Below are 13,691 nucleotides of genomic sequence, written 5' to 3'. Positions count from 1 at the left end.
AGTACCTAGGAGTGTGAAGGATGTGCAATGTTTTCTAGGTTTCTCCAATTATTATCGGAGATTTATTGCCCATTTTTCACAACTAGCCTCTCCAGTGACCCGGTTGTTGAGAAAGGGTGTTACATTCTGCTGGAATTCGGAGGCAGGAGAGGCCTTCGAACAGATGAAAAAGGCTTTTTGTTCTGCCCCTATCTTGAGACATCCGCAATCTGATGTCCCATTCATTGTAGAAGCTGATGCTTCGGACATCGCCATTGGAGCAGTCTTGTCACAAAGAGATAAATCCACCGGTCAGCTGCACCCGGTTGCATTCTTGTCCAAAAAACTGAATCCTGCAGAGGTGAACTATACAGTGGCAGAAAAAGAACTGTTGGCAGTCAAAAGGGCCTTTGAGGAGTGGAGGCCTTACTTGTGGGGGGGTCAACATCCTGTTACGGTGTTCTCTGATCACCGAAATTTGCAATTTATGAAGACTGCTAGGCACCTTTCGCAGCGCCAAATGCGTTGGATGCTATTCTTCGCAGAATATGATTTTACTATTACCTTTCGCCCTGGGGCGGATAATCGAAAGGCAGACTCCTTGTCCCGCCAATTGGATCCCGGAGCTTCATCGAAGGGAGAACAGTTGTCGATTCTGCCTCCAGAGCGAGTGGTGTGTGCCACTACTGTTGAAATGTTCCTGGAAGCTGTCCGTAAACAATGTCCCTCCTCACAATGGCAAATTTGGGCGAGTAAAGAAAAACAACGTACCTTGAAACATGGATTACCTATGCGGAATAATGCCCTGTTTCTTCCCACGCATGAACTGCGTCTGATGGCCTTTAATTGGTGTCATAACGCCATGGTGGCAGGTCACCCGGGACATACAAAAACCTTCCAGGTGTTACAGAGACAATTCTGGTGGGAAGGAATGATGACTGATGTAAAGTCCTGGATTGAGCAGTGTGAGATCTGTGCAAGAGCTAAGAGTGAACAAACCAGGAGTAAGGGGTTGTTGATGCCTCTTCCTACCCCCTCCAGACCTTGGCAAGTGATAAGCATGGACTTTGTGCTGGGACTACCGCTGGATAAGGGTTGCGATGCCATTCTGGTAGTGGTGGATAGCCTGACCAAAATGGGTCATTTTATTCCTTGTCGTAATCTCCCTACGGCTGCTCAAACCGCGCAGTTGGTGTTGACGGAAGTGGTGCGGTTGCATGGAATCCCCAAGACCATCATATCGGATCGTGGACCGCAGTTTGTCGCTAGATTCTGGCGTACTTGGTGTAAGGCTCTGCAAGTAAAGGATGCTTTGTCTACGAGCTTTCACCCCCAGTCTGACGGTCAAACCGAGAGGCTTAACCAGACCCTCAAGAAATATCTGAGATGTTACGCCGAAGAGGCCAATGATTCCTGGGTCTCTTTGCTGTGGTTAGCCGAACTATCCTATAACAACGCATGGCACAGTTCTACGGGGGAATCCCCTTTTCGGGCCAACACGGGTTATCATGCTGACATCTTGCCTGTTACCATATATAGTGATGTGCATAACCATCCTACCGTGGCGGCTAGGATGAAGGCTTTGCTGAAGATACATCGTCGGATACAACAGCACTTGGAAAGGGCAAAAACTTCATACAAGAAGTGGGAAGACCGACGACGTCAGAAGGGTCCGGTATATAGAGTGGGGGATAAGGTGTGGCTGTCGACCAGAAACATATGTTTCCGCTACCACAGTATCTTTCACCCTAGGTTCATCGGACCCTATGAAGTGCTGCGGGGAGTGAATCCTGTGGCATACAAACTGAAGTTACCAGCATCCTTACGGATCCATCCGGTTTTTCATTGCAGTCTTTTGAAACCTGCCAGAACTGGGAGGCGTCAAGCGGTCCCTCCAGTGATGAGAGACGGTCAACTGGAGTATGAGGTGCGTCGTATCTTGGACTCCAAATACCAACGGGGTAAGCTGTGGTATTTGATATCATGGAAAGGATACGACTCGGAAGATGACTCCTGGGAACCCAGTACCGAAGTGCATGCCCCTCTTGCGATTCGTAGATTCTATGCTCAGAATCCTGGGAAACCTGGTGCTAGAAGGCGCCGTTAAGGGGGGCATACTGTCAGGAATCGCATATGGCGCCTACAGAACTACAACTCCCACAAGTAAGAGGTGAACAGAGTTTATAAATTGGTGGTGGCCACTAGATGGCGCTGTATTTGATTGTTCTCTTGAATCCTGAAAGAGAGAAGTGTGGTCGTGTTCCCTGGTGAGGGGAGCTTTTGTTTCCAGGACTAGAGATTTTGTAGATTGCCCGTTCAACTGGAGATTCAGAACGGCGTGATCATCCCGAAGACAACGAGGGGGGAAGGCTTTCCCTTTTCCGCTGTTTCCTGCGCGAGCGGCTGCCGCGAGGAGAAAGCCGTGTAATTGTTTGACGGCGTACAGAAGACGTTTTCTGTGAGGAATCGGAGTTTCCCTGAGCGCGAGCGGCTGCCGCGAGGGAAGATTCCCAGTGTCTGTGCTCGAAGAGTGGGCGCATCAGTCTTGACCTTGTGAGAGCTAATTAAGCGGAACTGATTACCGAAGCAAGACCGCGTTTGGTGTATTCTCGTGAGCGGCTGCCGCGAGGACGAGGCAGCGGTTACTGTTACTGACAGAAAGTCTGTGCAGCTATAATTTGGGAACTTTGTCAAACCTATAGAAAAAGGAAGTCGGTAAGCCTCGGATGAGGACGCATTCATTATGAACTATTTTTGTTAGTGTTCCATTAGTAGTTGGGCCCAGCTAGGAATGCTAAAATGACTCTATCATTTTTTGTTCTTGAATGACTTGGAAAGTACCCATTATATATATCGAACTCTTGATCTTCAGTGATTGGAACTGAGGTTTCTGGTGATATCCCTAACCGTATCCACTGGGTTACTGGAGAGAACTATTACAGCTGCAAGGGAAGCATTTTAAGGGTAGGTGTGGTGTATGGTTGACCCGTGTGATGCTTTACAGAAGGTTGTTGAACTGTTAGTAATTCATGGTTTTCTTCCAGGTAGCACTCAGAGATAGAGAAGTATCTATGTTTTAGAGGAAAGAGGTCCCCTCCTGATTTCAGTGGTATGTATCGTTCCTCTAGCGAGAATTGAATGAGAGTAGGTAGAACTGATGTGATAATATTTCTTGTTCTTGTCGTTTCAGCTATCCCATCCGTTCCAGACCCCATCCCTACCTTCCCTGTGTTATCCCTCGCTTGATTGCCTTTACGCTCTGTGTTATATGTACAGTCAGAGTGTGGGGAAATCAGGAGGTGGACCCCTTTCAGCATCACTCTTATCCTGAGGTTCTCCAGAATCCTGACACTCAGAACCTGGCTATATGCAAATTAGTCTGTCCCTGGCACAGTGCATCATGGGAACAGGGCAGACCAAACTACCAAGCCAATTCTTCACCAGAAAGGAGACAAGCTTCCGGGGACCGGTTTCTGGCATTTCAGCCGTCGTCGGCCGGCTTGCTTGAATCCTGATGGTGCAGTGAGCAAGGGACTCATGTCTGAGTATACCCTGCCACACCTATAGTGGCCAAAAACGATTCAGAAAAGGGGGTGGTGATGAACAGAGTGTCTGAATTAAGCAGATCACTCTTACCCAGTCCAAAGATCAGGGCTTGATCCATCACCGTTATTTAGCTCACTGCACCATCCCGGCTCAGAACCTGGCTATATGCAAATTAGTCTGTCCCTGGCACAGTGCATCATGGGAACAGGGCAGACCAAACTACCAAGCCAATTCTTCACCAGAAAGGAGACAAGCTTCCGGGGACCGGTTTCTGGCATTTCAGCCGTCGTCGGCCCGGCTTGCTTGAATCCTGATGGTGCAGTGAGCAAGGGACTCATGTCTGAGTATACCCTGCCACACCTATAGTGGCCAAAAACGATTCAGAATAGGGGGTGGTGATGAACAGAGTGTCTGAATTAAGCAGACCACTCTTACCCAGTCCAAAGATCAGGGCTTGATCCATCACCGTTATTTAGCTCACTGCACCATCCCAGCTCAGAACCTGGCTATATGCAAATTAGTCTGTCCCTGGCACAGTGCATCATGGGAACAGGGCAGACCAAACTACCAAGCCAATTCTTCACCAGAAAGGAGACAAGCTTCCGGGGACCGGTTTCTGGCATTTCAGCCGTCGTCGGCCCGGCTTGCTTGAATCCTGATGGTGCAGTGAGCAAGGGAATCATGTCTGAGTATCCCCTTCCACACCTATAGTGGCCAAAAACGATTCAGAAAAGGGGGTGGTGATGAACAGAGTGTCTGAATTAAGCAGACCACTCTTACCCAGTCCAAAGATCAGGGCTTGATCCATCACTGACAACAGCTGAAATGCCAGAAACCGGTCCCCGGAAGCTTGTTTCCTTCCCAGTGTAAGAATTGGCTTGGTAGTTTGGTTTGCCCTGTTCCCATCATGCACTGGGAGAGGAACAGACTAATTTGCATATAGCCAGGTTCTGAGCTGGGATGGTGCAGTGAGCTAAAAAACGGTGTTGGATCTAGCCCTGATCTCTTGACTGGGTGAGAGTATTCTGCTTAATTCAGAAACTCTGTCCATCACCACCCCTTGTTGTTAAAGATTTTAAACTGATGGTGTGGGGGCACCAGTGATTTGGATAATTTCTCACGCTTTTTTGGACTACCTAAAATAACAGGCATACTGCAATAAAAATATATTCTTTGTTAATGAGCAAAAGCATGCTATTTCCATATTTTCAATCAAAAGACAAACATTTTCCAATTTAAGAAAATTCACCAGCTCTGTCTCAGAGACGTCGAGTTGTGCTGTGCACTTTTACACAAGTTTGGCCTTGTACATGTTCTCAGTCAAGACGGGACTTGAACAGGCTCAGAGAAGGTAGGTAGGAGCCTGGGTTAAATGCCTGCCCTAGCTCGCAAGCAGAAAAAGCACATTTGACGGACCGTTGTAGTATATGTGGGTGGGAATATATGTACGTCCGCGCTTGGGTGCAGGTGTGTCAATTTGTATGTGTTCTTGCAGAACAATTTACACACCCAGTAATTATATTCCCTATGCAGACATCCACAAAATGCAGTTTGTAATTCAGGCATGTGAAGAAATTCACTGCTGAGAGGAAGGACCCAAATTTCTTATTCAATATATTAATATGACTTAATATAAAAATATAAGCTTGTTATCAAAAGTATACACAAACTTCTTGTTTCCAAGAAATCTAGCGATCACTAAGGACAAATCACTTCACCAACACCACTTATCACCACTTATAACCATCATTATAACGATTACAGACTGAACTATTTTTGCCCCATCAATCTACACAACATGCTGTACATTAACATTCCCAAAATTGCTTGAGTGCTAGATTCGAAAACTTGTTTTCCAAATAGTAAATTAACAAAGTGGAACGTAAAATTGAATTGATTGAGTTTTCACAAAATTTCAAATCTTCCAATGTTATTTTTAGTCATCATGGGAGTACCAGCATAAGATCCGATAATATGCTATATACCCGTATAGTCTAAAAGGCACCTTCTGAAAACATGGATGTTTAGGCAGAATCACTTACCTTCCCAACATACTGCGGGTCTGGTCCTAAATGTTCTTCTAAAACAAAGAACTGATTCCATACCCATCCACGTTTCGGTCGATGATGCACTTCCGTTTCTCCTTCTATGTGCTTTGTTTGGTTTCTTGTCACCTTGATGGAGCTGTGATGTGCAGCCCCATAACACCTCTGCACGAAACAGAGACACACCAGGACTGGGCAGATGCAAGACGTGCCCGTAACTCTCATTGTAGGATCACTTCCAGGTCAAAGGTTTTCTGCCTTTCTTCTCCTTGGTCACTCTACAATGCTTTTTTAAGAATCCAAAAGTAGCCCAAAATCAGTTTGGTAAAAGCATCCGAATTGTTCTTTTTTGGTGGTCCATGGTTGTGTTGGGAATGGTCAGATCATATTTACATTATGAAGATATAGGCAAAAATGTGTTTGGTTTGTAAGTTATTTTTCACAGTAAGCTGCTTCTCTTCACCATTTTCCACCTAAACCAAAACAAACAAAGAGAACGTTTTATTAAAATGGTATTGCCTCCATGCATTTTTATGTCGCTTGTAAACATGAAATTGGAAATTATTGAACGTCAAATCCTTGAAAAGGTACTAACATTAAAAAACCTGACTCTAGAAGATGTGCCCCTTTGGTTGGCAGGGAGATCTGTCTCTCCTTAATGAGATTGACATGCTGACATTTCTCAATCCATATGTTAAGCCATTCAGACACTCATTATGCATGGCCAGGTAAAACGGCCAGAGTCTGGACTGGCCCGGACTGGCCTTAGCGGGCACCGGGCAATCCTCCGGTGTGCCGCACGGGTGGGGCCTGATTTTTTTATTTGTTACAGGACCGTTTTTGCAGAATAGCTGCAAAATCGACCCTGTAACAAAATCGGACGAAACCAGGGAGGGGGGGTGTGAGAGCACTTTGCCAGGCCGTTTTTTTAGTTCCCAGTCCGGCCCCGGCCAGAGTTTCCCCTCCCTTCGAATTATCAATACTGAGAGTACCAGTAAGTTTGAGAGTTGGAAACTTTCAGTCCATCTCTAGTTGGACCCATTGAGTCCACTATGAAATTAGGAATTGCAGGGGAATAAGTACTTCTGTGTCAAATGTACTTGATAATTGCTAACTTTGGGCAAGACTTTTGGCTGTCAAAAACTCCAGGGGAAAGGTAAGACATCTACCGTGTTTCCGCAGATCTCATAATTCCAGTGAAGCCAGGAACTGTTCATAATGATGAGAAGGGTTATTGCGGTTCTTGTAGAGCACCATTATCCCTGTTTTAGTCACATAGTATAGAGAATGCGAGGGGCAGAAGAAACACGCAGTTAGGTGGACAACTTGGTTCTATCTGGGAACTTGAATGTGTGTCATTTAGTGCTACCATTAAATTCAAAGAAGTTGAAAAAAGTCCATATTTAATTGCCACTTGGAAGTCTTAGTATTATTCAAGCATAATTTTTCCCACTCAAATAAATCTGGTGATCTACTTTGTGAGCACAGGTGGTATGTGCGCCACGTTATTTTGTCCGACAAACATTTTGCTGACCACACTGCAGAACCTAATTAAAAAGAGCTGCAATTGGAGGTGGCGAAATGGCTGTAGGCAGGGTAGAAAAGGGAGCGAGGGCACAGGGGGGCACCACAGGAATACAAAACAAAAACAGAAATCATCACAGACAAGCACTGGCATCAAGACTGTGTCATCGTTTACCCTGTGGCAGAGACGTTTTAAGCCATGGGCAAAGTGGGCTCTATCCAAGGGCCCCAGCCTTTAAGGGGGCCCTCTGATAGGGTCAGCTCTGTTCTGCAGAGAGTCTTGCCCTGAGGATCTTCAAACATTCTTAAACATATGGTTTCAAATATGATATGTGGGTCAATTACAGACATTTCACAGAGATATGTTGTGTTTATGTTTCATTCAACATCCATAAATACATTTCTTTTAGATCAAAACAGGAACTCACATGTTCCTATGTCACAGCGATTATTTGCAGTGATATTAGTGAGCTGTTGCTGTTTTACAATATTGAAAACACACATCACTATTCCTGAATATTAGATGTAAACACATTTAGAATTTGGACCAGTGTGCATGGGCACTGTCAGTTGTAATGACCTGCTGGTCACTGTTCTAGTTTTTCTAACACCAGCCACTCCCTGAGGGCTGGCTTACACCCCACCCCACACCCAACCACCACAGGAGTCACTCGACATGTGACCCTGCTAATAAAAGGGGCCAGCGCACTTTCTCCGGGCTATTTCCACAAACTATCTTTGTCTGTGTCATCATTATGTCTGCATGAGGGCCTAGGGCCCTACACCATTATATTGGTGACAATTGGGACCTGCCTACGTTTGCATCTGGCTTTTTCGAGATGGTTGATGGGGAGAGTGCTGCCTAGGTTGAGGGCACCTCCTGCAGCAGGTGAAAGAACTATCTAAGCGCCCGCGGGGTGTGTGAAGAGCTCCGGGATGAAGGTGAAGGAGCGGGAGCCCACCCACTTCTGATGAGCAGGTGGCTGTGCCATGCGGCGTGATGTGAGCCCCCGTGATGGCAGAGGAGAAATGCAAGCAAGGCCGGACTGCCGAGAGGCCATCTAACACCGCAGACAGTGCCATGAGGCTGGATGAAGCCTGACCAGTGAGTGGGCAGAAGGTGAGCCCTACGTGGGGAAACGGAGCAGCAAAATAAATCCTGACGAGGGGAGGATGAGAACGGAGCAATGGCCCGCTCCCTCCCATGCCCGCGAAGGAGAACACTTCCCTAAGCTCCATGGTCTCTGTGTTAACAAAAACAAGGGTGACCCGATAGGTAGCTTTGGACCATGGGTATCAAGTATTTTCAAGAACAAAGGTCCTAACTGACCGACCGCAGCAACGTACAGTCTCTTCGCCAACGGTAAGAAGCCACCATTTCCCACAGATCGGGGCCTCCTTCCCGGTAAGAGCGTAGATCTGAATCTGCTCTTCCTCCATTTTTTAGCGGATCGATTTAACTGCCGACCGCGTCTACCCCACCAGACAGGACCAGCAATTGGGAGCTGCCACGATACCCAAAACCGAGCCTCAATTGGTAAGTCCTTGTCATGAAGGGTCGCGGCTCTCCGTTGCCCTCCATACCAATTAACATCCATTCTCCTCCTTTTAGTGACTCGGAACCTGATTACCGGTCATCCCTCCTCCAAACTTTCCACGTGAAACATAGGAGATTCCCAGCATAGTGGGTACGACAATTTCCTTACCCACTCTTGACACAAAGTCAGTCCTTTTTCCCCACATCCCCCGCTTAACTACACAGGCCTCCACCTCCTCACCAAAATAGAGGAGTTAGTCCTTCACGGTCGTCCCATCACTTCACCCATTCCTTGTCCTTTCAGAAACGGTCCTTGTCTAATTCCTCCATAATTATCAAGCACCTATCGCGCACAATGGTACAACTTTGTAAAAATGGAACACGTGTTGGCACTGTCACTGCACTGCGATTCCGAAAAATGTAGGTATCGAATGTGACTAAGTTGACCTCAATTTCTCGCCGCAGAAAAGTAATTTAATTTCTTCTTTGCTTTTTTGTTTTTTCCTGTTTTTTCCATTACAGGCGTACATAATATTATTTGTACCAGGCAAAAATTTAATAAGTCCTGATGATGATCCCATTATAATTTGAGCTAGGGATCGAAACGCCGTCGACTTTGTTTAGTACTCATACAGCTAAATCTGTGAATACTACTGCTTGTATGGATTACTCTGGGGATTACTGTCAATTCTAATGTAATACAGTACCCAGTTGTGCTCACCACTTCTTGCCTGATGTAAACTTTCTCTCTTCTTTATCCTCTCCCTCCTACTTTCCAGTACGGTACAGGCTTGTGCCCTACTTCACATGTATATGTTTACTGTGAAACTGTAACTTATAATCCTTTTTATATCAAATGAATAAATTCCTTGCCCGGCTGGGTACAGGGTAAGACTATATAGCTTCCCATTGTGGTCTATATACACCTGTTTTTTGGATAAAGTTCTATGCTTAGGACCTTTGTTCTTGAAAATCCATGGTCTCTGTGTGCAAGCTCCAGACCACCCCGAGAAGCATGTGAACAGAGTGAGGCTGCTACCGTGGGTTGGAGTAAGTGTGTAGCATGCTGCCGATCTGCACGACATCAATAAGGTGGCAAAAGGGGGAAGAAGTACCCGTCCGAGATACTAGTGGTGCATGTGGTGCTCTACCTTGTGTTTCAAAGGACAATATACATACTGCCCTGATGAGGAAGTGCAATCGTCCTGCAGGAGTTGTTCCGCCATATGTTGCTAGGTTGGGACCAGCGATAATTGCGCACTGACTATGGCTGCAAAGAGCGTAAGGCTTGCAGCGATGAGTAGGCCCGGTGCATGTCCTGTATGTCTGAGGAAGCCGGTAGAAAAGGGGCGGGGCTGGTTGTTTGCCAGCATCAGGAAAAAAGAGGCCCCCAGCAGAGTGAACAGAAAATGGCTGGTGTGCCACAACCGTAAAGTTGAAGTGAGCAGGAAGGCCACTGTGCAGTGTGAGACAGTGAGGTCCCAGCTCACAATTGGAAAAAAGGTAGAAAAGGTGTACTGTGGTGAAGAGGAAGTCCACCTGCAGAGTCCGGCCATCTGTGTGTATCCCGGGTGGCAGCCGTATGAGAGAGTGCCCCACCCATGAGTCCGGAGAAATTAGGCTGTCGGGGTGCAGATAATAAAGTGCGCAGTGAGTAAGTATTGCCCTCCCCACAGCGAACCACTCCTGAGGACGTATGAGTCCCAGAGAGAAAAATAAATAAAAATAAAGATCTTGTCTGATGAGGGGAGGAAGGTGGATCTGTGTGGCAGCACCTGTTGGCAGTGGACTTCCTTGAGTCGGGTCCTGTGAGGCCCAGGTCGGTGATCAAACTTGCGGCATCAGGGGACACGCTTGAGATTTTGGATAATTTAGTACACAAGGCTTGCAGCGTTGGGAAGCTGCTGGGGCCCTTGAAATTAAAGTGGCAGTGCCACCTATTGGCTGTTGTTAGGAATTGCCATTAAAAGTAATGGGGTATCCCAGTTACCCTCAGAAACTGGGTAGGGGATTTAAACAGCAAAATTGGTTCTGTTGGAGACACAATTAAATTGAAAGATGTATTGAATACATAAAAGGAGACAATATATCCAGTGAAGGATATATCTGAAAACAAACACTGACCACAATGGAAGAAAAGGAATATCTTTAGTATTTAGCCGTTTAGCGGAATAATAATTTAAAATGCACTAGGCACGCTGTCCAAAACAAACAATACATGGACTAAGAATACATTGGGTGAGTGTGTCGTGAGTGTGTCGTGACTGGTGACTGAGTGTTCCAAATGATTACACAAATACAAACCAAATCATACATATAGACAGAACAATACATTCAACATATCCGCTGTAAATCACAAATGTCTCAGGAGGATAAATGATTTCTTTAGTTCGTTGGGGCTCTGTGCAGACGGATATATAGACCGAATGGGACGTCTCAATCCGTCAGTGCGAATCTTAGAATGACCATTCTAAGAATTGCAACGGTGATGGGTATCCCGTCCGCAGAAATATAAATTCCATTATATGAAATGTATATTTCGGTGAATGGGATATCTGTCACCGTTGTGATGGAGTTACCCTTTTTCCAAAATCTAAATCTAAGTGTTAACATGCAGATCTCTATTGTGTTTGTAGGGCTCTGTGAGCTATAAAGGCACAGTTCAGCTTAGTTCATTGATAACAGCAAGGGTACTAACCCCATTTAGATCAGATAGTTCTGTGTCTTGGGCATTGTATCATTCCTCATTGAATGTCATGCTTTTAAAAAATAAATAGAAATGTGATTCTCATATTTTTGCAATATATGTAGATCATCAAAGTTAAATTACATAAATAAATAAATATATATATATATATATATATATATATATATATATATATATATATATATATATATATATATATATATATATATACACACACACAAACACACACATTCTACTACTGTTTCATTGGAAAGGACAGCTAACATCTGAAATAAAAGTTAAATTGAGCCATCAAGAGTACTTAGAAAACCTCCTAGGATGATAAAGAATGCCTCTATCAATAAAATTGTTGTGTAGTTTGCTTTTAAACTGAAGTCTATTCAGTGGCAGAAATGCTACCCAATTTAGTTCTGAGCCTTGCAATTGGTTTCATCTTTTGAAATAGGCTTGCCAGGGATAAGACCTGTGACTTTCACAGGTGAAAATTGAACACATTCAGTGCTGGAAATGTAACTACAATCTTGGTTCTTGTTTGTCCGTTTGAAAACAGATAGCGATAGAGAAAATCATAAATGCATGTTTTTTAGATGTGCCTGCCTGTGGCAAATCTGTTGTTAGGTTTCATGTGCACTATACAGTTTGTACACTACCTTTAAAATCTTCTTAATTATGAATATCAAGCTCAGTGATATTTTTCAAAGAAAAGACATTTCATTTTCGATGTTTGTGCAAAGAACAGAGCACGTATATTTCAGTTAAGACATACTTTGTGAAGCAGTACAAAAATGACATTTGACTTAACATGTATGTACATAGTAAGAATATAACAGTTTAAATTACACTTTGTAGAAAAAAAGAAGGACTACTTTGGTGATAACCTACATATGTTGCACAATTGTGGGGCAACCTATAAAACGTATATTTATGTTTACATTAATACCTTTCATTGTAAATCATTTGTATTAGTATAACTGTTGTATTAGGTCAAACATATTTTGGCTTTATCTGGATAGATTTCAGTTTGAGGGTAATTAGTCTGAGTATTAAGCAAGCATTGGAAAAACCAATACATTTGTCTGAGAAAGTCATCCTTTTTCCCTGATCACCCCTATTTGTTGACTAATACTGGTGGTTACTGACTCTGATTTTGACCTGGGTTCTGCTAACCTGGCCCAGTGCCAGTGCTCTGTTTAAAAGGTAAATGTAATTAGGTATAATTACAATTAGTCCTGCCATCCTACCTACAGGTCCTTGGTATATAGGTTTACAGACCTGTTAGACTTGGCATCTTTTGGCGTGTTTCCCCTGACTTTCTGCTTTCTGACCTCCTGGTTTTGACTCTGATTTTGCTGATGTAATGATTCTGGGCACTTTCCTCACTGCGGTCTAGTGGTAAAGTGCGAGTGCTACTGTATAAAATGTGTTATGGATTAGTGTTTACATGATTGGCTATTTGATTTATGTGTCAGTCCTAGTAAAGGGCACTGCGTGTGGTAGGGTCTGTATATCAAATGCTGTTGGTGGGCTGCAGCACTGGATTGTGCCACCCACGCCAACCGCACGTAAAGTCTAACTCTGGCCTGCCATTGCAGGGCCTGTGCGCAGCCTGGGGCTGCCATGTCGATTTGGCAAGTGCACACACTTGCAAGTCCCTAAAACCTTCCCTTTTCTACATGTGAGTCACCACTAAGGTAGGCCCAAGGTACCCCTATGGGCAGGGTGCGTTGTACGTAAAAGGTAGGACATGCCCTGGTGTGTGTGGCATGTCCTGATAGTGAATTACAGCCTACTTCGTTTTTCACTATTGTAAGACTACCTGTTCTCCATAGACAGGAATGGGCAGTTTGATCATTACATTCTATGACCCTAACTGACTCAGAGAACAAGGTAGCAATTCGAGTTTAGAATGCCTGAACTCAGAATGATAAAATGCATCTTTTAGTGAAGTTGGTTTTAACATTCTGTGCTTGAAAATACCACTTTTAGAAAGTAGGTATTTTCTGATCTAACCATCCAGCCTGCCTCTGTTAGCATGTGTATTGTCTGTGTGATTTGTTAGTGACAGGAGCTGGGGCAGACAGGGGGATTCAGCCGGGCTGAATAGGCACATTTACACCTAGATGGGTGGGAGGAGGAGCGCCTAGGTCTGAGCTCACCTTCCACAATGCTGGCTCCACCTCCTGTGGTACGTCTGAGGACCCTGGCCAACACTGAGAAAGAGAGAAGCTGCACCCTGATAGATTGCACCCCAAACTGGTTTGAACTAGATCCAGGCCCCTTTACCTTCAGAGGACAAAGGAATTGCTGGTCGAAATATTGGGGCCCAGACCCCAAGACTTTAGAACTCGCTAAA

The 13,691-nt window shown here is 44.8% G+C and overlaps 1 protein-coding gene across 1 annotated transcript in view; it reads right to left on the bottom strand.

Moving 5' to 3' along the window:
- Nucleotides 1-13,691, bottom strand: part of CDH18 (cadherin 18) — a 2,230,955-nt gene that overhangs the window by 1,460,791 nt on the left and 756,473 nt on the right. Inside the window, exon 5 of the mRNA XM_086965396.1 lies at nt 5,568-6,043. Coding sequence (XP_086821522.1) covers nt 5,568-5,795 — 228 coding nt within the window. The 5' untranslated portion in view covers nt 5,796-6,043. The remainder of the gene's footprint in view (nt 1-5,567; nt 6,044-13,691) is intronic.

The sequence above is a fragment of the Lissotriton vulgaris genome, chromosome 4_1 (genome assembly GCF_964263255.1).
Source record: "Lissotriton vulgaris chromosome 4_1, aLisVul1.2, whole genome shotgun sequence".
Taxonomy (NCBI): domain Eukaryota; kingdom Metazoa; phylum Chordata; class Amphibia; order Caudata; family Salamandridae; genus Lissotriton; species Lissotriton vulgaris.
The sequence above is the reverse complement of the archived record's forward strand: the minus strand, read 5'-3'. Positions and strand labels throughout refer to the sequence as shown.